The sequence below is a fragment of the Somniosus microcephalus genome, chromosome 12 (genome assembly GCF_052327205.1).
Source record: "Somniosus microcephalus isolate GS21.2 chromosome 12, FLI_Smic_1.0, whole genome shotgun sequence".
NCBI classification, from domain to species: Eukaryota; Metazoa; Chordata; class Chondrichthyes; order Squaliformes; family Somniosidae; genus Somniosus; species Somniosus microcephalus.
The window spans coordinates 133,610,758-133,635,484 of NC_140998.1; the positions used below are offsets into that span (position 1 = coordinate 133,610,758).

Below are 24,727 nucleotides of genomic sequence, written 5' to 3' on the forward strand. Positions count from 1 at the left end.
TGTTGTGTATATTTTGGTGATAGTTCAATTTGTTTTGTTTAACATCCAGGGAGAGGGGAGGAGAGGAATGTACAGCTATCCACTATCTCAACTTAATATCGGCATTAGGTCAAAAAAAGAAGAATGTTCCCAAAAGGAATGTTTCTTTTCAATAAAACCATACCATACCTGTTAAAACCATGTAGAAATATTAAAAGTGCATTATCAATTCATTTATCAAGCAAAAGCTTTGTGAACAATCACATTTACAAAGCTGCTGCTCTTCCCTGCCCCTTGTATTTGGAGAAGTTTTTCTGTAAACAGATTTGTTCTTGCTTTAGGATACATTTGCACTACAACTTAAAGAGCGTTCTTGTAGTTACAGTTTTACAGCTTGTTCCATTGTGGTCCCCACTTTTAACATGCTTTTTTGGGAGATTTTTTCTCCCCCTCAATTCTCTCGCCTCCCCACTTGAATGCACTGCCTCTTTGCTGCATATTGTTCTACAGAACCAACAGCATTCCATTATCGTACTCCGTTGTGGAATATATATATAGACTATTTGGTCTTGGGGAGCATCACAACCAAGTCTAGTTCTATCCTCACGACATCCACACACTTACCGTTTCCAGCTGCCGTCACAAGAATATTGATCAGGAATAAGAACATGGACAATTTCTCTTTCCCCACCCCCAGCCCTGCAGAACTGCAACCAATTGTGCTGCCTCAGTTGAAATTAAGTTACTCAACAGTACCACTTGTACTACACCATGAGTTCCGTTTACCCACTAAGTCAACAAGAAAACCTTAAACATACTTGTCTTAAAGTTTTCTAAAACTCTTGTGCAGCAGCAGCCTGCCTTTCAATTTCTTGTGATTGAAGAATCAACTGTTAGGACAGAACATAAGAAATAGGAGCAGGAATAGGCCACTTAGCCCCTCAAGCCTGCTCCGCCATTCAATAAGATCATGGCTGATCTTGGGCTCAAAGCCACTTCCCTGCTCGCTCCCCATAACCCTTCAATCCCTTAACAGCTCTTCTCAATCAGTAGAAACTGACTTGAATATGAAAGGCTGGAAAAGCAGCTCTCACTGCTTGCATTTGAGTATATACGGCTTTGTCTGCTCCACAATGATGCGAGTGAACAGTGTACCTGCATCTCCGTGCTCAAATCACCACTGAAGTGCAGTCAGTATCATACCAGCTTGAAGAGTGCAATGAAACATTCTGGTTTGTTTCTCAGATATGGCCGTCCAGTTCGTACTGAATACAGAATTATTGTGGAAAACTTGTCCTCTAGGGTCAGTTGGCAGGTGAGTGCTGTGATTTATTTTTAAAACTTTTTTATTGTATAATATTTGTTAAATATTTGAGTTAATAGCATTTACATACCTGGATGTGTGCAAGTGGCAATGCCTCTAAGTACGATATCGGCCTAGTATAATATGCCAGAGCTGAAAAATCAAATCTACCAGAACCCACAACTCTTATAATAGTTACGGTCCTGGTTTTGTTTTGAAGAATGTATTTTGAGTATGATACTTTTACCAATACATCAAGTGCCAGAAACCTAAACAGCTGATACCAGATAACTTGTTTTCCTGTTAGGTCCCCATCTGCTACCTCTTGTCAACACATTTCCTCCTTCAACTGGGAAAGTGGCATGGTCTGGGCTGTAGACTTCTCCATGGCCAGCATCCGTTCACTTCGTGATCAGACAACTGGAAGGGTGCATTTTTGTACGGTGGGTCTGTTCCTGCCTGTTTTACCTTTCCCTCTGAGATGGAGCGCTCTGCTGGTACACAGTGACCCATCTAGCAGTCTGGGGATGGAACTCTCAGTCTTCTGTTTGAGAGTTCCGTGCTCTACCATCAAAGTTGCAGGGCCACCAAATATAATTTCATAAGTGGTTTAATTGTTTTTAAAGCTACAGTACTGTAGTAAATACAGTTTATGCTAAACACTGAATATGTTAACTTGGGTATTCTTTGTAGTTCTGTTATAAGGCAAGTGCATTGGGAAAAAATGTTCACATTTGTTGCTGTGTACATTTAACATACTACAGGGACCCAACATTAACTTTTTGATCACTTGGTATTTCACTTGCCTAAATTTAACCTTACGTTACCTGGATTTTGCATCCTAAAATTTATTAATTGCTCAAAACAAAGCTAACTAAACATTAAATGTGATGTATATTCTAATACATATTTGCCATTATTATGTATTAATGTTGCCTTTCTTAATTTTTGCTGGAAATCTTGTTTAGTAGCTGGGTATCACCAGAGTAAATGCAGATACAAAATGCTGAATGAATAGCATTGAGTCTCGGTTTGCCTCTGGAAGTGGGACAAGTCATACTCCACCTAAGGTTGCAAAACAAGATAACCATGATAAAAGGTACTTTTCTACAAAGTAATGTGGTGAGTCAGCAAAAGTTACTGATGGGCCCTCTTACAAATTTAAATAATAATGTGTGGCGTATAGTGGGAATTAAACATTGCCTAGTTACACTCTGTATTTTAATTAAATATGTGGTATAGTGCCACTGGCATACCATCAAGTGGCTAAGCAGAGGGCTATTAAAATTCATCTACTGAATGGAATCAATTAAATAGTTTTTAATTGAAAGAATTGCCCTGTTTCAGTTTCAAAGTGTATAGACTATATACATTGAGCATTGAAAGCAAAAGAAATATGAGCTTAACATCTATGTTTAGCATAGTGAATTATTTTGTAGCAACACACTGAGCAGTATATTACTTGTGCTACTGTTCTGGTTTCAATGAATGACTGACAGTCTTTTGAATGTGTGCTTAATAATGTACATGGTGACCCGAAAAAAACCTGCTGATTTATTTTGGATTATAGAACATTTTTGTTTGATATTACATGAAGAAATGCTTTTACGATATTCAAACATTCTTGAGCATATCAGCATACCAATTAGATAACGTGTCCTTCATCCACATTGATATCTCCTGAGTGGGAATCTTAAGTTGGTAAGTTGTCTTGGCTGATGTTCTTGATCCTGAACTTCCCATAAACGGAATCTCGTGCTACAGAAAACATTTTACTGGCAAGTTTTTCTATGGATAATATGCTGCATTGATCTTGAAATACTCTTTCTAATTTTATGTGGAGTGTGACGTGAGTCCTTGGGAGAACCTTTGAACAGCTATTCCACATACTGCATAAGTCTTCAGTTGGCCATGTTGCTTGTTTGATCTTAACAATTCATGTCAACATTGCCAAATGGTGTTAGGAAACTCTTCAGAAAAAAACTGAAGCATGGAGTTTTTTTTAAACAACATATATTTAGGAAAATTCCTAGTTATAGACAGATGTATCCTGTAAGTATGAAATTGAGACTAGCAATTGAATGCCTGGGGTAGATTTGACTTGGCATAAAACTTCAGATGAACTTTGAGAACACATGGTGTCAGCTTGGGTCGTCTGGTATCACTCTCACCTCTGAGTCAGAAGGTTGTGTGTTCAAGCCCTATTCCAGGATTTGAGCACATAATTTGGCTAGGACTCAAGTGCAGTACTGAGAAGGCTGCAAAGTCGGGGTCCATATAATAGATGAGATGCAAAAATGAGGTCCTGCCTGTTCAGGTGTATCCTAAAGATCCTATTATTTGAAGAGCAGCGAGTTCTTCCGGTATCCTCGCCAACATTGCTTCCTCAACCAACAGAACCATCTGGTCATTAACCTAATTTGCTGTTGGATGACTTTGCTGTTTCCAATTGGTGGCTGCATTTATCCACATAACAAGTGACTGCTCTTCAAAAGTAATTAATTAGTTGAGAAGTGCTTTAGGATGTCCACACGATAAATAAGATGGTAGTTAAATGCAAGCTTTTTCTTAACATTTGTTATTTCTAGAAAGTGTCACAATGTTGCACTGTTAACACCAAAAAGGTTTTGATTTTCAGTATTTGTACATAAGAACATAAGAAGTAGGAGCAGGAGTAGGCCATACAGCCCCTCGGGCCTGCTCCGCCATTCAATAGGATCATGGCTGATCCGAACCTAGACTGTCTATCTCCGTTTTAAATGTATTTAATTTCGCAGCTTCCACAGCTCTCTGAGGTAGCAAATTCCATAGATTTACTACCCTCTGAGTGAAGAAGTTTCTCCTCATCTCAGTTTTGAAAGGGCAGCCCCTTATTCTAAGATTATGCCCCCTAGTTCTAGTCTCACCCATCAGTGGAAACATCCTCCCCGCATCCACCCGCTCAAGCCCCCTCACAATCTTATATGTTTCGATAAGATCGCCTCTCATTCTTCTGAATTCCAATGAGTAGAGGCCCAACCTACTCAACCTTTCCTCATAAGTCAACCCCCTCATCTCCGGAATCAACCGAGTGAACCTGTCTACAAAGTAAATGAATCAGCAACTATTTGGAGGCTAACATGTTTGGAAATTAGTCATTCAAAATTAGATTTTTTATTTTAATTTAGTATCCAGAGTGATCTTATTTTATTTCTTTTTGAAAGATACCTGCATTGCTATTGTTCCTTTGTTACTTAACTCGCTCATGCTTGGGCTTAGTTTAAACCTGACTCTAATTGTGGAGGACTTGTCAAAGACTACATGCTTAGCCAACTGTCGTTTCCCCTCCCAAGGATATGTAAACTACCTCTTTAAGTGACTACGTTTGGGTGGCCACTCCGTTTTCTTGAGGATTGCGGTTCCCTTTTTCTTATGTGATCAGGTAATCTAGTTGACTTTTTGGTTGGTCTCCTTCATTTGATTGCAGTTTGCACTCTTGCTGTGACACTTATGGAAGCTCCGGCTTGACTAATTTGACTGTAGGTTGGCATGCATAATATATTTAATGCTCAATTTTAAATGGGTGCGCTAGAAACTAGGAGAATATTGGCGACAACTTTTATTGGGTTAACCTTTTTTGTATGGTTCTTGTCAACAAGGTATCCTATCCTTATCTCGAGGGGTTTTTGCTTCTGATTGAAATTATGGGATTTCATTAGTGGGTTGTTTGGAAGATCAGTATAAGAAAAGGAAAGCCAATACTGCCTAGGAATTCTGTAGCGGTTTCCATTTCCGTGAAAGAATGTGGATCCCGAAATGCACAAGATCGTCAGCTAATAATGAAGAGTGGCTCTCTGGTAAGGCTGTGCTGGTGCTTGGGTGACATTTGCTATGGCTTGTAAGGTGACTAGCCTAGGGCTGATATAAAGAAAGGTAATGAAAGCATAATTTTAGTTTATTTTTCTCTTTTTGTGCAAATAGATTTCACAAATTCATAATAAAATGAGCCTGTGTTTAACTTGCAAGGGTGGTGCTAGATGGCTGAATTTTCTTTCACTCTGCCCCTCGTCCCGGTTGAACCAAAATTCATTTAAATTTTTTTTTTTTTTAAGTAATGGTTTTATGGTGCAGTTATGACCAATAAGTAACAAAGTCCTTTGTAAAAATATATATTTATGCATACTATTTAATAATTCAAATAGGAATTAAAAAAAATAATGACTCAATATTTTTTAATTGACCTAATTTTGAGCCACGGTGAACAAAAGTTCACCCAATACTGCCACTGGAAACTTTAAAATACCTGAATCATATTTAATGTGTAATCTGTAAATATGAAAGTGTACACTGTTAAATGAATAAATATTGTTCTTGTACATAGGATTTGAAGGACTTAATGAGACAGGCTGGAGAGGTCACCTTTGTGGATGCACACAGAAACAACAAGAATGAAGGGTAAGTTGAGTTTGCTATGCCTGTTAACTTTATTTGTACGATTTTGACTCTCTTTAAAATATGGTATTGTGACAGCAATAGATATATTGTTATCTTCTTTCCATGTGTCTCGTACTAATGTTTAACATGAGGTAGCAGTTACGTTACTTAATGAGACAGGCATTTAAGGGAAAGCTAGATAAGTACATGAGGGCGAAACAATGGAAGAATATGTTGATGGGGTGAGATCAAGTAAGGTGGGAGGAGGTGAGATCAAGTAAGGTGGGAGGAGGCTCATGTGGAGCAGAAACACTGGCATAGATCTGCTGGTCCGAATGGCCTGTTTCTGTGCTGTCAAATTCTCTGATTAATGTTCACCCATCAGTATTATAATGAATCTTTAAAATAGGTTAGCAAGAACTTTTCCAAGTATCTGGTTATTTCAAAAGATTTACTGTCAATTTTATTTTAATATAATGCGATTATTTAGGATTACTGCACTAAATGTTTTCATCTTTTTCAATCCATTCTTTAATGCAAAGACATTTATGCAAAGCCCCAAATTGATCATCTGAAAGCAATGTGATCTGGCATGGCTTTGTAGCTGTGGTTTAATAAAACAGTAAGCACTAGTAAGTGGGAGCATGTATATTAATTTCTGATTGTTGAAATTAGTTGATTTATGTGGCATTTCTTGGTACAAAGCTTTGAAGTATTTTTCTGCAGAAATAGGCATGAAGATTGTGACATACAATTTTAGTAACATGCTTACTGCCAGCTAATGAGCATCATTTCAGAAAACTATGATATTATGTAACCGGTTATCACAGCAAATTTGAGCCGATTAAGGCTAAGGCTTTGTAATAGCCACCTCTTTGAAAATTCATCTGCAAAATGTAGCTGTTTCCTTTAAAATACTTACAAGTTAAACATTTTTCTTTTAAAAACTCATTTTATTGTGGCTGGCCTCCCACTCACATCCTCATTTTTCAAAGTTAAATCACTGAAACGATATGTTGCATGACTTTGTCTTGGCTTCCAGTAAAACTTCTGGGAACAGTAGCATAGTGATAATGTAATCCAGAGGCCTGGACTTATGATCCAGAGACGTGAGTTCAAATCCCACCACGGCAGCTGGGAATTTAAATTAAGTTAATTAAATAAATCTGGAATAAAAAGCAAGAATCAGTAATGATAACCATGAAACTATCGGATTGTCGTAAAAACCCATCTGGTTCACTAATGTCCTTTAGGGAAGGAAATCTGCCGTCCTTACCTGGTCTGGCCTATGTGACTCCAGACCCGCAGCAATGTGGTTGACTCTTAACTGCCCTCTGAAATGGCCTTACAAGCCACTCAGTTGTAACAAACAGTTACGAAACACAATAATAAGAATAAAACCGGACGGACCACCCGGCATCAACAACGACACACCCAGCCCAGTCGACCCTGCAAAGTCCTCCTCACTAACATCTGGGGACTTGTGCCAAAATTGGGAGAGCTGTCCCACAGACTAGTCAAGCAACAGCCTGACATAGTCATACTCACAGAATCATACCTCTCAGCCAATGGCCCAAACTCCTCCATCACCATCCCCGAGTATGTCCTGTCCTACCGGCAGGATAGACCCGCCAGGGGTGGCGGCACAGTGGTATACAATCGGGAAGGAGTGGCCCTGGGAGTCCTCAACATTGACTCCGGATACCGTGAAGTTTCATGGCTTCAGGTCAAGCATGGGCAAGGAAACCTCCTGCTGATTACCACACACTGCCCTCCCTCAGCTGATGAATAAGTACTCCTCCATGTTGAACACCACTTGGAAGAAGCACTGAGAGTAGCCAGGACACTTCTATGTCCATCACCAAGAGTGGCTCGGTAGCACCACTACTGACCAAGCTGGCAGAGTCCTGAAGGGCACAGCTGCCAGTCTGGGCCTGTGACAGGTGGTGAGAAAATCAACACGAGGGAAAAACCTACTTGACCTCGTCACCAATCTACCTGTCACAGATGCATCTGTCCATGACAGTATTGGTAGCAGTGACCACCGCACAGTCATGGTGGAGACGAAGTCCCATCTTCACACTGAGGACACCCTCCATCGTGCTGTGTGGCACTACCACTGTGCTAAATGGGATAGATTCAGAACAGATCTAGCAGCTCAAAGCTGGGCATCCATGAGGCGCTGTGGGCCATCAGCAGCAGCAGAATTGTATTCCACCATAATCTGTAATCTCATGGCCCAGCATATCCCTCACTCTACACTTACCATCAAGCCAGGGGACCAACCCTGGTTCAATAAGAAGTGTAGAAGAGCATGCCAGGAGCAGCACCAGGCGTACCTAAAAATGAGGTGCCAACCTGGGGAAGCTGCAACACAGGACTACATGCATGCTAAAAAGCGGAAGCAGCATGCTATAGACAGGGCTAAGTGATCCCACAATCAACGGATCAGATCAAAGCTCTGCAGTCCTGCCACATCCAGTCATGAATGGTGGTGGACCATTAAACAACTAATGGCAGGAGGAGGCTCCATGAATATCCCCATCCTCAACGATGGTGGAGCCCAGCACGTGAGTGCAAAAGACAAGGCTGAAGCGTTTGCAGCCATCTTCAGCCAGAAGTGCCGAGTGGATGATCCATATCAGCCTCCTCCTGAGGTCCCCACCATCACAGAAGCCAGTCTTCAGCCAATTCGATTCACTCCACGTGATATCAAGAAACGGCTGCGCGCACTGGATACAGCAAAGGCTATGGGCCCCCCGACAGCATCCCGGCTGTCGTGCTGAAGACTTGTGTTCCAGAACTAGCTGCGTCGCTAGACAAGCTGTTCCAGCACAGCTACAACACTGGCACCTATCCGACAATGTGGAAAACTGCCCAGGTATGTCCTGTCCACACAAAGCAGGACAAATCCAATCTGGCCAATTACCGCCCCATCGGTCTACTCTCAATCATCAGCAAAGTGATGGAAGGTGTCATCGACAGTGCTATCAAACGGCACTTACTCACGAATAACCTGCTCACTGATGCCCAGTTTGGCTTCCGCCAAGATCACTCGGCTCCCGATCTCATTACAGCCTTGGTCCAAACATGGACAAAGGAGCTGAATTCCAGAGGTGAGGTGAGAGTGACTGTCCTTGACACCAAGTCAGCATTTGACCGAGTGTGGTATCAAGGAGCCCTAGTCAAACTGAAGTCAATGGGAATCAGGGGGGTAAACTCTCCACTGGCTGGAGTCATACCTAGCACAAAGGAAGATGGTTGTGGTGGTTGGAAGTCAATCATCACAGCCCCAGGACATCGCTGCAGGAGTTCCTCAGGGCAGTCTCCTAGGTCCAACCATCTTTAGCTGCTTCATCAATGACCTTCCCTCCATCATAGGGTCAGAAATGGGGATGTTCACTGATGATGGCACAGTGTTCAGTGCCATTCACAACTCCTCAGATAATGAAGCAGTCCATGCCCGCATGCAACAACACCTGGGCTGATAAGTGGCATGTAACATTGGCGCCACACAAGTGCCAGGCAATGACTATCTCCAACAAGTGAGAGTCTAACCACCGCCCCTTGACATTCAACGGCATTACCATCGCCGAATCCCCCACCATCAACATCTAGGAGATCACCATTGACTAGAAACTTAACTGGACCAGCCACATAAATACTGTGGCAACAAGAGCAGGTCAGAGGCTGGGTATTCTGCGGCGAGTGTCTCGCCTTCTGACTCTTAAATCCTTTCCACTGTCTATAAGGCACAAGTAAGGAGTGTGATGGAATACTCTCCACTTGCTTGGATGAGTGCAGTTCCAACAACACTCAAGAAGCTTGACACCATCCAGGACAAAGCAGCCCGCTTTATTGGCACCCCATCCACCACCTTAAACATTCACTCCCTCCACCACCGGCGTACCGTGGCTGCAGTGTGTACCATCTACAAGATGCACTGCAGCAACTCGCCAAGGCTTCTTCGGCATCACCTCCCAAACCCGCGACCTCTTCCACTTAGGACAGGGGCAATAGGCACATGGGAACACCGCCACCTCCAAGTTCCCCTCCAAGTCACACACCATCCTCACTTGGAAGTATATTGCCATTCCTGCATCGTCGCTGGGTCAAAATCCTGGAACTCCCTCCCTAACATCACTGGGGGTACCTTCACCACATTGATTGCAGCGATTGAAGGCGGTGGCTCACCACCACCCTCTCGAGGACAATTAGGGATGGGCAATAAACGCTGGCCTTGCCAGCGACGCCCACATCCCATGAACGAATAAAAAAACTGCTAAGAAGATTACCCTAATTTAGAAGCTAGCCACCATGTGCTTTTTGGGGATAGGGGGAAAGTGAATAAAGGATGTATTTTGTAGATGGATATTGCAGAAGAAGGATGTTATATTAGCCTTATCTTGGGATATTTCTTTAATTTTGCTTAATTTTAAATTTTGTTACCATGGGAAAAGAGCGTAAAAATATACTAAACTGTTCCATGGAAGAAAGATGGGGGAAGTGGGTGTATTTTCTGGTTCACATTGGCTGTAAGGACTATGATGAGCTATAATTAGGTTATTGGTTTATTTGCAAACAACTCACTCTTATTTCCATTCACATTGTGAAATATGTAAGAACAACAGGACAATAATATTGGATGATTTAAACCAGAATAAAGGTAATGCATGTGGAGGATGCTTTTTAGAAAGCATCCAGAATTGCTTCTTAGATCAATAAATTTTTTAGTCCAACAAAGTAAAGAAGCATTATTTGATTAATTTGGGGAAATGAAGTGTGGAAGATAACTGATGTAAGAATAGGAGAGCAATTGGGCAGAAAAGTTAGCAAACAGGTTGATGGATCAGCAGTGTAAAATCTTCAACTATGAGATGGATACAGCACAAAATAAATATATTCCTACAAGGCAAAAAGGGAGTGCATTAAAGAATAGAGTTCCTTGGATAAAAAGATGATGAAACTAAACTAAAACTTAAAAAGGAGACGTGATAAAATTAGGGCAAAATACTAAGCAAATCATTAAGAACTAGATCAGTTAGTTTAGCATCAGTTATAAGCAAACTCTTAGATGCCATAATTGAGTATTTAGAAAGGTATGGGTTAATTCAGCACACATTTGTTAAAGACGAGCGGTCTTTGCCAAATTGAATAGTATTTTGAAGAAAGGATCAATGGCATAGATAAAGGAAATGCAGTAGATGACGTGTATATGGATTTTCAGAAGGTGTTCGATAAAGTGTCTCGAGAGGTTTAATAGCAAAGTTCAGGTGTATGCTGGAAGAGGAAATGTCGTAGCATGGATTGAAAGTTGGTTGCCTGACAGGAAACGGTGAGTTAGGGTAAATGAGTGTTGCTCAGATGGGAGAATGGTTGGAAATGATGTACTCTAGGAGTCAGTGCTGGGTTCACTTTTCTCATATGTACATGATTTGGACAGCACAATTCAAAATTTGCTGACAACAGATAAGTAGGGGTTGGCAAACAGTGAGGAGGACTGTAAAGGACATAAGTAGATAGATTAACAAAGTGCTCAGACATATGACCGCTGCAATTTAATGTAGCTAAGTGTGAGATAATATTTTCTGAGGAAAAACAAGGGATGGGAATATACACTTAATGGAAAGATGCTGAATGGTGTGTATAAACAAAGACCTAGGCCCCGATTTTTGGCTTGTGTGGGGAATGGTCGGATTTCCCCGAATGTGGGGTTTCTGACGCACATAAACAAGTGTCAGCCAGCTCCACGCAATTTTCCCTCAAGTGGCCAATTAATTCCCAGCATGTGGGAAGCCTTGCTAATTGTCCAATTCGAGTCAGAAATCCCCACACTATGATGTCATCATTCGTGGTGCTTTCAAAGTGTCCAGCAAGCTTCTCCACCTCTGCAGGCTTCTCAACCACTCTTGCACAATGGCAGAGGAGCCTGCACCAGCTGCTGCCAGCGGCAGAGGCCGAGCTGCCTTCAAATTCGACGAGGCTTCACTGCAGGCATTATTGGATGGGGTTGGGGCCCACAGGGAGGCCCTCTTCCCTAGGTCAGGGAGGAAGAGGTCTCTCGCTGAGACCAATGCTGCATGGATGCAGGTGTCAGCAGATGGGGGTTCCGACCCGCTTTTTCGCCGATTTTCGGCCCCTGGCCGCATGAAAAGCCGCCCGACGGCGGCCAGAAAATCGGGGCCCTAGTGTTCAAATACCATGAAAGTCTGAGTGCCATTTTAGGAACTTCATTATAGAAAGGACATTAAAGCCATAGGGAGCGGAAAGTATAGATTGACCATATGATACCAGGGATGGGAAACAATAGTTATGAGGAGAGACTTGAGTTATTGGGACTATTTCCACTGGAGCAGAGATGGCTAACGAGAAGTTTAACAAAGCTTTTAAAAAAAAATTTGATAGTGAACAGGGAAAGGCTATTTTATCTGGTTGGGGAGTCAGTGACAAGGGGTCATCTTTTAAAATAGTCATGGAGAGTGGTTAAGAGAAAACCTTTGGCTCTTGAGACATGGAATGCTTTGCCAGAGGGAGTGGATGCGGTTAAGATTATTGAATATAAACATTTGAAGCAGAGTAAATAAAGGGCTATAGGATGAAATCAAGGTAGTGGGATTGGTTTTCAATTGGTCTAGCAAAGAACCAGTGCAGAAATGATGTGCTGAATGGCCGCCTCCTGTGCTGTAAGCTTCTATGGATTGCATAGAAGTAATAGATGTCTAAAATGGAAGTATTAAGTTTTGGAGCCAAGTACAATGAAAATCAACTGAGAAGGACCTGTATCCTCATTAGCTAACAGTTTACTTGTGGTGGAAATATATGAATGTGACATGTAATACTTAGTTGAAGAGCAGCTATTCCAAACACTTTAACAGTTATGCTTGCAATACTGAGGTGATTATATTTTTGAATTGCTTTCAAGAGTTTTTATTTTGGGTAATTTGTAGAACTTCTGTCAGTGATGCTGTCAATGTAAGTTCACACAACATGGAATAGCACACAAGTCTGTCATTACAGTGTCATAATATGTCTGCCTCAATGTACCCTAAAAGTTGACTGATCCAAGAAGAAACTAATGCATCTGTATCTGTATATCCAAGAATGTCAACTAGAAAGGATTCTTTGTGTTTTGCAAATTGTATTTTTTTGCATTTAATTTTTAAACACCCTATGTAATTATACAATGTTGCTACTTGCTGAAGTAATGGTGCTGAGTGATAACTGCTTTAGCTTTTTTGTGTCAAAGTAAATATCAAGATGAAGATTGCAATTTGGTTTTATTTTGTAGTTTATTCAGAGAATGCTGTGAATGAAGAAGTCCCTGTTTTCACCAGCCAGCTCATGTCGATTTTTTGGGCTCCAAAATTACTGATATTATCATGTAATTTCTGGGCCTAGCTCTGGTAAGCACTGCTCAGCTTCCCGAGCATTGTTAACAAAACTAGAATGGTTCCCAAGTCAGATTTAGAACGCTTTGAAAGGATGTTGTGAATGATGGGTGACTGACTGAAATAGTGCTCAGCTCTTCAATAGAAGGTTGTACGTTTTAGTTGCAGACTTGATTGTTTATTGTAGCCTCATAATGTTTTGGGCCCATCCATCTAGCCTACCCTACCAAAGCACCCATCAGTTTCCTTAGTGATTCTGGAGCTGATAGGATTTCCTGCAGTCCTTTTCTAAAACTTGTGTGGATTTCTGTTCCACAATTCTATCACCCTCTATCTTTAAAAAAGGTTGCCTAAATTTCCAATTTTCTTTTGAAACTTAACTTTAACCTATGTCTATTACTCCTCAAATCCTGTGCTTGACAGAAGAACTTTCCATGCCCATTAAAATCTTAATGACCTCAAGGTCTCCTTTCATCCTCCTCTTCTCCATAAAGTCCCAAGATAAACTATCTTTCCTCAAAAATAAGCCCTCTAAATTCATGAATCAGCCTTGTAGCTGTCCTCTGGATTGCCACCAATAAGTCTACATGTTTCTTATGTTCAATGTGGTCTCATAAGAACACCTCACTCCAGATGCAGCCTCATTGGAGCTTGATGAGCTTCAGCATCACTTGCGTTCTATTATGGGGTTGTTTGCCTCAACTTGTTGGTTGAGCCAGGCTGTTAAATTGGTATTTTATTTTAGAGGAGTTGGCATAGTGGTAGAACCAGACTATTTCCATTTAATCTCTGTCATGTTGTCTGTTCAGGAATGTTGCTGATTCTATGGGGAGGTGAAATCTGTGAGACTTCTCTGGCAGCAAGTAAATAAGAATGGGAAAGAAAACATGAGCTCAGTGTGAACATAGCATTTGATTGAACACTCTTAAGTATGCTGCATATTTTTATTTTAGAATTTTTCTAATTGGCTGACTAATTATAAAATACTCCAAATAAACTTTCATTCCATCTAGGAACCTTCATTGTTTTACATCTGAGTTTCTGCTGTGAAGTCAAGTGAATTGGGAACAACTGACAATTAAAGAAGGCAAAAGTGGCTCTTCTGGTGACAGATGGTAAATGTACTGCCCAGTGTGGAACTGAGCTATCCACACCAGAAAGTGTCCAGGTTCAATCACTCGGCTGTCCTGAGTTAGCTGATCCCAGTTGGATGGCAATAGCAGCACTACTATTGGCTGGAGTGCCTGATTGAATAGCCCTCTGGCATGTAAAGAATGACCACTTGGGTGAGATACTGAAGGGCTGCAGCTGCCTGTGAAACTGTACAGCATGAATTAGTAACTTCATGAGGGAAGAGAATTGTGTACAGGTGGATTTTTTTAAATATTAAGCATACATCTTGTAATATATTAATAACTTTGGGAGTGTATTTTAGTTTTGGCACATTCAAATTGCTTAATTTTTAATAGTTCCTGCTTAGTCAACACTCACGATAGATATACACTTTCTCATTTATTATTCTCTAACTAAATAAGTGTGGTCCAATTCTAATTGTCCCAGTCACTTCTGAGAAAGGAAATTGATTTGGATAATCAATGCAGGAATACCAACGCATTACGTTGATCAAAGCATAAAGACAGTTTGGGGAAAGTAGCTTGGACTATCGCACATTGGGTAACTGGTAGTGTGACAACAAGCAACCCTTTGCTTTGACCAATGGAAAAATAATTACTCTAACACATGCAAGAGCACTTTCATTGTTTTTAGTTTTTTATAGCGTTCTTGTTCATTGCATCTGTGTAAAATGCAATAATGGAAGTCGTTTTGATTTTTTGGTCACCCTGGTATCTCTCTCCAAGGGGACACAGCCAAACAGCTTAGCTGCAGGAAAGTAAAGCTAATATTTTAGGATTCATGGGTATGTGCAGGGATATTTCTGTAATTTAAACATGTCGCTCAGAAGTGCAGCGCCCTAGTAAGCTTCCTGTTGCTTGTCCAAGTAGGGCCAACCTACTTATTAAAACAGAATTGCGGGGTTATTTGGAGCAGACTTGGAAAAATGCCATCCTCCAGTGACCGACTTGCCCCTCCAGGTTCCATTAGTGATGTAGGCTGCTTAGTCGCTCATTACTAGTATCCTGGAGTACTGTGGATCTACCTGGTTCAGTTAGTGGATTAATCGAGTTTACCACAGAGGGCTGACTTCCATCATCATGTGTGTCATCTTAAAGCCACTTCAACATAGGAGTATAGTCACTAGTTGGTCATTAGATAACTGAAAAATGCAAAGTTACGCTTTCATTAGCTGGACAGCAGGTACCAGGAACTCCTTGTCAGTGTTATGGTGAGCAGGATTACTCATCGAAAAATGTACGATTGCATTGCCACCATCCTCCTGACCACAGCATAGACATACACAGTACACCCATGGTGGTTCCCTTGGTTGCAGGTGTGGAGCTTCAGCAGCAGCAGCCTAACTTCTCTGCAAGCCAACCATGTTAGGTGCAGAGCACCTGATATACAAGCAGATGCTCTCACACTTAGTAGTGGCATCCAGCAATCGAGTTTCCTCATTAGTTGTACAAGAGCTCTCTGCCTTCAGCATGGTGGAAGAACTTACGCAGGGCAGATGTCCAAATCAAATGTCACACAGGCTTGTCGATCCACCTCACAGTAAAGCCCTGGATGTTGCACATGGTCCAGAGGAAGGCATTTTGTTGTGGCCTTAGGAGTTCTGAACCATGAATTTCGGTTTGGACATGTAATATTCCACAAGCTTTAGCTGCATTTGAATTTTGCAGAAAGATGAGAATAACCAAAGTGTCCTTTGTCCTTTCTGAACAGTCTCAAAGGACTAAAGTTTTCATTCACCAGGACCCCAATTGGAGCAGATGCTCACCTGTATCTTCCAAACATTACCTTCACGATCATCTTTTGGGCTGTGCAAAGCGTAATACTGTATTTGGTGGCCCCCAACAGCATATCCGACAAGTTAGCCCAATGTTCAAGATGCTTGATAGAGTGTAGTAAATCTCTAGGTGAGTCTACCAACAACACAATTTAATTTGCAGGAATCGGTGCAACAATAGTTTAAGCAATACCTAGAACAGACACTGCAAGTCCATACCATACAATGTCTTTCAACATGACATCAGATAGGATGGGTGACAACCTTGTCTCACTCCTATTTTGAAAGTGTTAGGGTCAGTAAGAACCTTATCCACCCTTGCTTGGATCTTGGAGCTAGAGTACAGATCATCCCAGATAAAATACAAGATTTGGCCGCATATTCCCAGGGCTTTCAGCTTGTTGGTGAGGCATTAAGTTGAATGTGTTGTGGAAATCAATGAAATGTGGGTTTCACTGAGCCCTACGATGCCTTGCAGCCTCCAATAAAGCCGCAATCTGTTCTACACATTCCTTGAGCTTGGAATCCAGCCTATTCCTTTCTGATTGTCCTGTGTGACTCCAGAGCATCTGATGTAGGTGCTGCAGCAATTCCAAGAGAACCATAGTAAGAACCACAGATATCAGTGAGATTCCGCAGTAGATTTCAGGCTCACAAGAAATCCCCCTTGTGGATAGAAGCCACACCTGTATTCTGGAATTCAGAGTGTCAACCTGCCACTGCCCACCAGCCTCCAGGGCAACTCCAAGGCAGGTTTGTGGTTTTATTACAGTTTGGATGGAATAATGGAGTGTGGAGAAACTATCCATACATGTTGATTAGCTTTCCTAAAATAAACTCTTTCAATTTTCTCTCTTCCTTTCTCTTGAAGGTGTTGATCCGTGTTCTTGCAATGATTCCATGAACACCAGGTTCCCTCCACTACATTGCCTAAGTGACCAGTCTTCACCTGTAAGCCCAGACTGTGAACATCGGCAGACCCTGGCATCACAGCCCAGCCTGACCCCATCCTTGTCCAATGTCCATGTAGGCTCACTTTGCAGCAGGTATTCACTTTAGCCATTAGGCTGAGAACCCTTGTTGATATCCTCCATAGTCCCAAATGACAGCACCGACTGAGTGCTAATTCAGCACAGACTGGGGATCAAACCAGGGACCTTCTGTTGTAGCTTTGGTTTGCACTGGCAGTGCACTTACCACCTGAGCTATTGGAAAATACTGCATGATTAACTCTTTAATTGAGATTATCAGTATAACAAGATGTAAATTTCTCAATGTAATTTGTTTGTTTTAGGGTGGTTGAGTTTGCCTCATATAGTGATATGAAAAATGCTCTCGACAAGTTGGAAGGTACAGAGATAAATGGTCGAAAGATAAGATTAATTGAAGATCGGAAACGCAGGTAATTGTTACTAAGACTGTTAGCATTTGTCTATTCAATTTACAAAAGTTCTTACTTATTGTTTCCATGTGACGTACAAACAACTTTATAGTTTCCAGTCAGGTGGACTATCACTGATCATTTTCAATTCATCTATAACCTTTTGCTTAGAATTGATTGGAGCCATATGTCCTCCAAATGCTTGATTCGTCATCTCAGATGAATAGATTGCTCGAGAAAACTAATGTTTATCTACTAATTGTTCTCCTATGGCGTTGCACAATGGTAATCAAGATCAAGTGCTATCTTCAAGTCAATGAGGGTTAGAGGGCGATAATTGGACCAAGGCAGAGGAATGGGGAGTATGAGGAGGAAATGAGAGGGGGAGGTGGGAAAGGGATAGGGTGCAGGCAAAATTATCTCAATGGGGAATGAGTGGAAGGTAACTACCTTGGTGGGGGTTGTAAAAGTACGTTCGGGGGGAGCGGTGGTGGAGAAATGTCCTGGAACAGTACCCATGGATTGGAGGGTAGCTAATGTTACCCCACTATTCAAAAAAGGTGGTAGAGAAAAAGCAGGGAATTATAGACCGGTAAGCCTGACATCGGTAGTGGGGAAAATGCTAGAGTCCATTATAAAAGATGTAATAGCAGAACACTTGGAAAGCAGTGACAGGATCGGACAAAGTCAACATGGATTTACGAAAGGTAAATCGTGCTTGACTAATCTACTGGAATTTTTTGAGGATGTAACTGGTAAAATAGATAAGGGAGAACCAGTGGATGTGGTGTATTTGGACTTTCAGAAGGCTTTTGATAAGGTCCCGCATAAGAGATTAGCATGCAAAATTAAGGCACATGGGATTGGGGGCAAGCTATTGACTTGTATAGAGAACTGGTTGGCGGATAGAAAGCAAAAAGTTGGAATAAACGGGTCGTTTTCTGAGTGGCAGGCAGTGACTAGTTGGGTACCGCAAGGATCGGTCCTAGGACCCCAGCTGTTCACAATATATATTAATGATCTGGATGAGGGAATTGGATGTAATATCTCCAAATTTGCAGACGACACAAAGCTGGGTGGGAGGGTATGCTGTGAGGAGGATGTCGTGAAACTCCAGTACGATTTGGACAGGTTGGGTGATTGGGCAGAAACATGGCAAATGCACTATAATGTGGATAAATGTGAGGTTATCCACTTTGGTGGCAAAAACAGGAAGGCAGACTATTATTTGAATGGCAATAGATTGGGAGAAGGGGAAGTGCAAAGAGACCTGGGTGTTCTTGTGCACCAGTCGCTGAAGGTAAGCATGCAGGTGCAGCAGGCGGTTAAGAAGGCAAATGGTATGTTGGCCTTCGTAGCAAGAGGGTTCGAGTACAGGAACAAGGATGTCTTGCTGCAGTTGTACAGGGCCTTGGTGAGATCGCACCTTGAGTATTGTGTGCAGTTTTGGTCGCCTTATCTGAGGAAGGCCGTTCTTGCCATGGAAGGAGTGCAGCGAAGATTCACCAGGCTGATACCTGGGATGGCACGAATGACGTATGAGGAGAGATTGTGCCGATTGGGCTTATACTCACTGGAGTTTAGAAGATTGAGAGGGGATCTCATCGAAACCTATAAAATTCTGTCAGGCCTGGACAGACTAGATGCAGGAAGGATGTTTCCGATGGCCGGGGAGTCCAGAACCAGGGGTCATAGTCTAAGGATAAGGGGTAAGCCATTTAGGACTGAAATGAGGAGGAATTTCTTCACCCAGAGAGTGGTGAACCTGTGGAATTCTCTGCCACAGAGGGCGGTGGAGGCCAGTTCATTAAATATATTCAAGAAGGAGTTGGATATATTTCTTAAGGCTAATGGGATCAAGGGATATGGGGAGAAGGCAGGGACCGGGTACTGAATTTGGATGATCAGCCATGATCTCATTGAATGGCGGAGCAGGCTCGAGGGGCCGAATGGCCTACTCCTGCTCCTATCTTCTATGTTTCTATGTATGTTTCTATGATTTTCCCAAGAAAAATAAGCCTCCAATTTTTCAATGAATGATGAGGGTCTGGTTTTTCATACGTTGAAGAGGTCCCAATATTTAAAAAACTACGCAGGTCAGAATTTCTTTTTTTGAAGTGAAGAAGTTCCGATATTGTGTTTCAAGAGGTCACAATTTTTTTTTAAACAATATATCTACCTGTACTGATACGGTTTCATTTCTGAACAAGCACTAATTTCTTCACATTTGTTCCTGAGATAAGGTGTTAATGTTAGCAAACTTAAACATTGAAAACTCCTGTCACATCGTCACTTGCATGTATTAAGAGATATTGCAGGTAAATAGGGACCTTTTTATAATGGAGTTTTTAATAGGACCAGGTTGACAAATATATTGGCCCGTAATTTCCGATAGGAGGCTTTCTGCGTGCGGCTGCCTCCCATCGGGGAAAAAAACCTACGCCCTTACCTGAGGGCTCCCGAAGTGCGGCCATTTCCGCTTCTGGGCCTGTCCACAGTCGAAATGCGCAGGGCCCACGTATCCCAGGGGCGCATGTAGTTCGCAAGCGTCCCTGGGATCACATGGGCCAGGCGAGCCAATGGGAGAAGGGAATCCCTCTTCATACATTTGACAGATAGACCTGTCAAAAGTATGAATGGGGATCACTGAAAAATGACATCAAAACATTAAATAAAAATCAAGTTTTTAAAATTACATTAAATTTAATATTTTAAACAATTTAATTTTTTGAAAAAATAATTAAAGTTTTTTACAGGGCTAAAAATAAACTTACCTATTTTAAAATTATAAATAAGTGAGAATTAAAAAAAAAAAAAAAACTAATGCTGGTAAAAGCAGACCTTACGCCTGCTTTTACCAGGCGTAAGATTTTTAAGTGATTTCAGCGGATGGAGGTTCTGCGGAAAGCAGAACTCTCCACCCGCAGAGGCCCTTCTCCAGGGCACGCGTGCGATCTGTCAAGAGGATTCCTGATAGATCGGAAATGCTACGCATGCCTGAAACCGGCATTTCTGATGTCCCTACGGGTGTGTACACACTTCATACACACCCGTAGGCATCAGAAAATACGGGCCAATTAAAAATGGAATGCTGTGACCCACCTGCCATTTTTAAAATCTAATACAGGTACACTATCCCTTATCCGAAAGACTTAGGACCAGCTGAGTTTCGGTTTTCGGAATTTTTCGGATTTCAGAAGGTATTATTATAAGACTGGGAAATTTGTATTTAATATAAATTTTAAAAGTTCAGGCTACCTCTTGGGACTGTTCCGTGTCTCATTCCCCTTCCTGCTTCTCTGGAAAGCCGGATATCGGCTGACTCCTACTAAGCTGGCCCGCAAATCAGGTCGGGTGTGGGGGGGGAGAAAAGAATATCGGACGGTTCGGGGGGTTGGGGGGAGGGGGGGGAAGAAAATAATATCGGACGGGTCGGGTCGGGTGGGTGAGAAAAGAATATCGGACGGGTCGGTGGGGGGTGCGGGGGGAGAAAAGAATATCGGACGGGCCGCTGCAGCTATCGGACGGGCCACTGTATTGTTGGGTTCACTCTCCCGGTACCTCCTTCACACTGCCTGGCTCGGCCTGCAATCTCCTACCCAGGAGGGAACTCTGTGACCCTCTGCCCTGCTCAGCGTAAGTCGTGCGCCACTCTGGTCATGTCGTGCGCACGACTTACGCTGAACGAAAAAACTTTTGGTTTTTAGAGGTTTTCGGTTTTCGGAAGTTCGGATAAAGGATAGTCTACCTGTAGATGTATATGTTATAAGATCAGTCCAAATACGGAGGCGAAATTTTTGTTTCCCATTCCTCCCCTTCCCCCGTTTTTACTCCTCAGTGTGATGACTGTATCTGATGACACAATATTTATTAACGTCTTAGATGATGGCATAGAAAGCCATATATCCAAATTTGCCGCTGACATAAAGATAGGCGGCATTGTAGGCAGTGTGGATGAAAGCATAAACTTATAATGGGATATCGATAGATTAAGTGAATGGGCAAAACTGGCAAATGGATTTTAATGTAGGCAAATGTGAGGTCATCCACTTCAGACCTAAAAAGGATAGAACAGGGTACTTTCTAAATGGTGAAAGGCTAAACAGTGGAGGTCCGAAGAGACTTGGGGGTCCAGGTACATAGATCATTAAAATGTCATGAACAGGTACAGAAAATAATCAAAAAGGCTAATGGGATGCTGGCCTTTATATCCAGAGGACTAGAATACAAGGGGGTCGAGGTTATGCTGCAGCTATACAAAGCCCTGGTTTGACCACACCTGGAGTACCGTGAGTAGTTCTGGGCACCACACCTTAGGAAGGATATATTGGCCTTGGAGGGAGTGCAGCGTAGGTTTACCAGAATGATGCCTGGACTTCAAGGTATAAATTATATGGGGAGATTACACAAATTAGGGTTATATTCCCTAGAATTTAGACGGTTAAGAGATTATTTGATCGAAGTTTTCAAGATATTAAGGTGAACAGATAGGGTAGATAGAGAGAAACTATTTCTGCTGATTGGGGATTCTAGGACTGGGGGCATAGTCTAAAAATTAGAGCCAGACCTTTCAGGAGTGAAATTAGGAAACACTTCTATACACAAAGGGTGGTAGAAGTTTGGAAAACTCTTCCGCAAACGACAATTGATGCTAGGTCAATTAATTTTAAATTGGAGGTTGATAGCTTTTTGTTAACCAAAGGTATTAAGGGATACGGGCCAAAGGCCACAGATCAGCCATGATCTCATTGAATGGCGGAACAGGCTCAATGGCCTACTCCTGATCCTATGTCGCAGTAAGGTTCCTGGGGCTCCTCGAATATCTTGCTCAAGTGACCATCCTTTCCGTATATGCTTAGATAATGAATATCCGACTGCTCGACCATAGTGGGGAAGGGGGAAATCACTGCTCAATCTAATCCTGCACTTGCGTGATGTCACACGTGTACTTTCCAGTAGGGTCACTGAATATTAATGCGTGGGAACTCTTGCTCATTACCCCCATTGCTGCTCTTGATCAGTTAAATCAGGAACCAAATCTATCTGGGGTTCTGTAGCACATCACTCAGTTCATTTACTACTGAGTCACTGAATGATCTAATTTGAATGATTTTGTCTGTTCTTGCATGAAGAATTCCATATATGGAACTGGTATGCACCTGACATTTTATACCCCTTGGAAAGACTGAATTTTGAAGTTGCTGGTGCCCAATATTTCTAACTCAAATGAAAATGCATTTGCTATGCCTTTGGCTTCATTGGATTGCTTATTTTATTTTTGAAATATTTTTGGATGCGACAGAGTAATTATAGAAGTTGATCCCGGAAACCTTTTTTCTTGCATGTTGGATGTGAGTTGAGTGCTAAATTTTTTTGTATGTAAATGTTACTGCATCATGGCATTTGTTTTATAGACAAACTGGATTGGTGACGGGTCACAGGTTTTTGTATTTGGTTCAACTTTTGAGTTTTCGTCTGACACCAAATGGAAGTTACCACTATCTATTAAAAAGAAATATAGAGCTACCTCTCCATTGTGGGACTTCTAATGTTTATTACATGACTGGCTCCAACATCTGGTTGTTTTTATGAGTGGGATCAGTATTATGACATTTGTAAACTTAAAATTAAGCCAGAGTTAACACAATGTTTGAATCCATCTCTGGATTCATGAAACATGAAGGGAAGTGTTTAAGGAGAACATTAAGTCCATGTGCCTTTCCCACAAAAGTTGCTCTTCTCCACAGCCCACCAAAAAACTGAGCTCATGCGTGGAAGATATTCACGGTTTCATCCTACTGTATGTTGAGCATGAACTGAATTTTGATGGCTTAGACAACTGGTAGTATGTATTATGCGCTGATCTGTAGGAATTCTGATTTGCTGTGGAGCTGGTCACCGACTGGCTTCAATACCACTGTCTCCATTGGGGACGGGGAAACAATTAAAATCACACACATCTCAGTCAGCAGGTAGATTTTTTATCTTGATGCAGATTGTCCAAGTTGCTAGTACCGTATTAAGGCATACACTGCATTGTATATGCATCACATTTTTTTAGAAGAAAATATTTTCAAATGCCTCAAGTGCCTTGAGGCTTTTTTCTACATTAAATGAGCTATATAAATCAAGTTGTTGATTACTTGTAACTAAATATTTGGCAATAAAAAAATTTGGTAATCTAATAATTTCCAGGACCAGAAGCAGATCTCATTCGAGAAGTTCCTCAAGATCTCGCAGTAGGTCCCCATCACCCAGGCCGTCAAAGTCAGAAAGTAGGTCCAGAAGCAGGAGCCACAGTAAATCCCGTTCTGCCAGCAGATCACCTGACAGGAAAAATCAGCCAACAACAAATAACCGGGCACATTCAAGATCAAAATCTCCTTCTGGATTGACAAACCAGTCAAGGTCCAGGTCACGTTCTGTGGAAAGTGCTGACTAGACAATGTTTGTAAAAGCTGTTTCTTCTGTAAACTGATAGTTACCATGTTTTACTTGAGACTGTTTGTGAGTTTGCGGATGCTTTTCTTTGTTCAGCTGGATTTTTGTTTATGTTGAACTGTGAAAGGTGACACTTTTTCTTTCCTTTAATTAATACACAAAAATCCACTAATGCAAAATAAATTTGCTTGTATTAGAACTGGTTTAAAAGTTGTATGTTGTTTTGGTATTGAATATATAATGGATAGATTGAGTAAAATAATACTAGCAGAATGTTGTTCATAGAAAACTGTTGGCACATCTTAAACTAATATGAACTGGAGAGTCTTTCTGTTAATTATAACTGAACATTATACCTTTGATTGAAACTAAATAAAAGTTATCACACGACATTTTATTTTCTTAGCGTATTTAATTTGTATTTCTTCAACTGAAAGGCTTTGAATGAAATGTTTGCCATTGCTGCCTGAGTGCAACTGAACGATGACCTTTGAGCTTATTATAAAAGCATTTTTACTAAAGCATGATTTCACTGTATTTTCATCTTTTTTCTTTATCAGCCTTGACTCAGTGGTACACTTTTGTTTCTAAGTCATAGAATGGTTACAGCACAGAAGGAGACCATTCGGTCCGTCGCGCCCATGCAAGAGCACTTCAGCTAGTCCCACTCCCTGCCCTTTCCCCGTAACCCTGCAAAAATGTTTCCTTCAGGTACTTCTCCAATTCCCTTTTGAAAGCCACAATTGAATCTGCCTCCACCACCCTTTAAGGCAGTGCATTCCAGATCCTGCGTAAAAAAGTTTTTCTTCATGTCGCCTTTTGCCAATCACCTTAAATCCGTGTCCTCTGCTTCTTGACCCTTCTGCCAATGGGAACAGTTTCTCTCTATCTACTCTGTCTAGACCCATTTTGAT

At 41.6% G+C, this 24,727-nt stretch overlaps 1 protein-coding gene across 4 annotated transcripts in view; it reads left to right on the forward strand.

The window, feature by feature from the left end:
• Positions 1-24,205, forward strand: part of LOC147109543 (serine/arginine-rich splicing factor 5-like) — a 46,899-nt gene extending 22,694 nt beyond the window's left edge. For all 4 annotated transcript variants that reach the window (XM_086003587.1, XM_086003589.1, XM_086003586.1 and 1 more), the window contains 4 exons: positions 1,225-1,294; positions 5,643-5,716; positions 17,286-17,393; positions 23,568-24,205. In XM_086003587.1, coding sequence (XP_085859713.1) covers positions 1,225-1,294; positions 5,643-5,716; positions 17,286-17,393; positions 23,568-23,814 — 499 coding nt within the window. In that variant the 3' untranslated portion in view covers positions 23,815-24,205. The remainder of the gene's footprint in view (positions 1-1,224; positions 1,295-5,642; positions 5,717-17,285; positions 17,394-23,567) is intronic.
• The last annotated feature ends 522 nt before the right edge of the window (positions 24,206-24,727 follow it).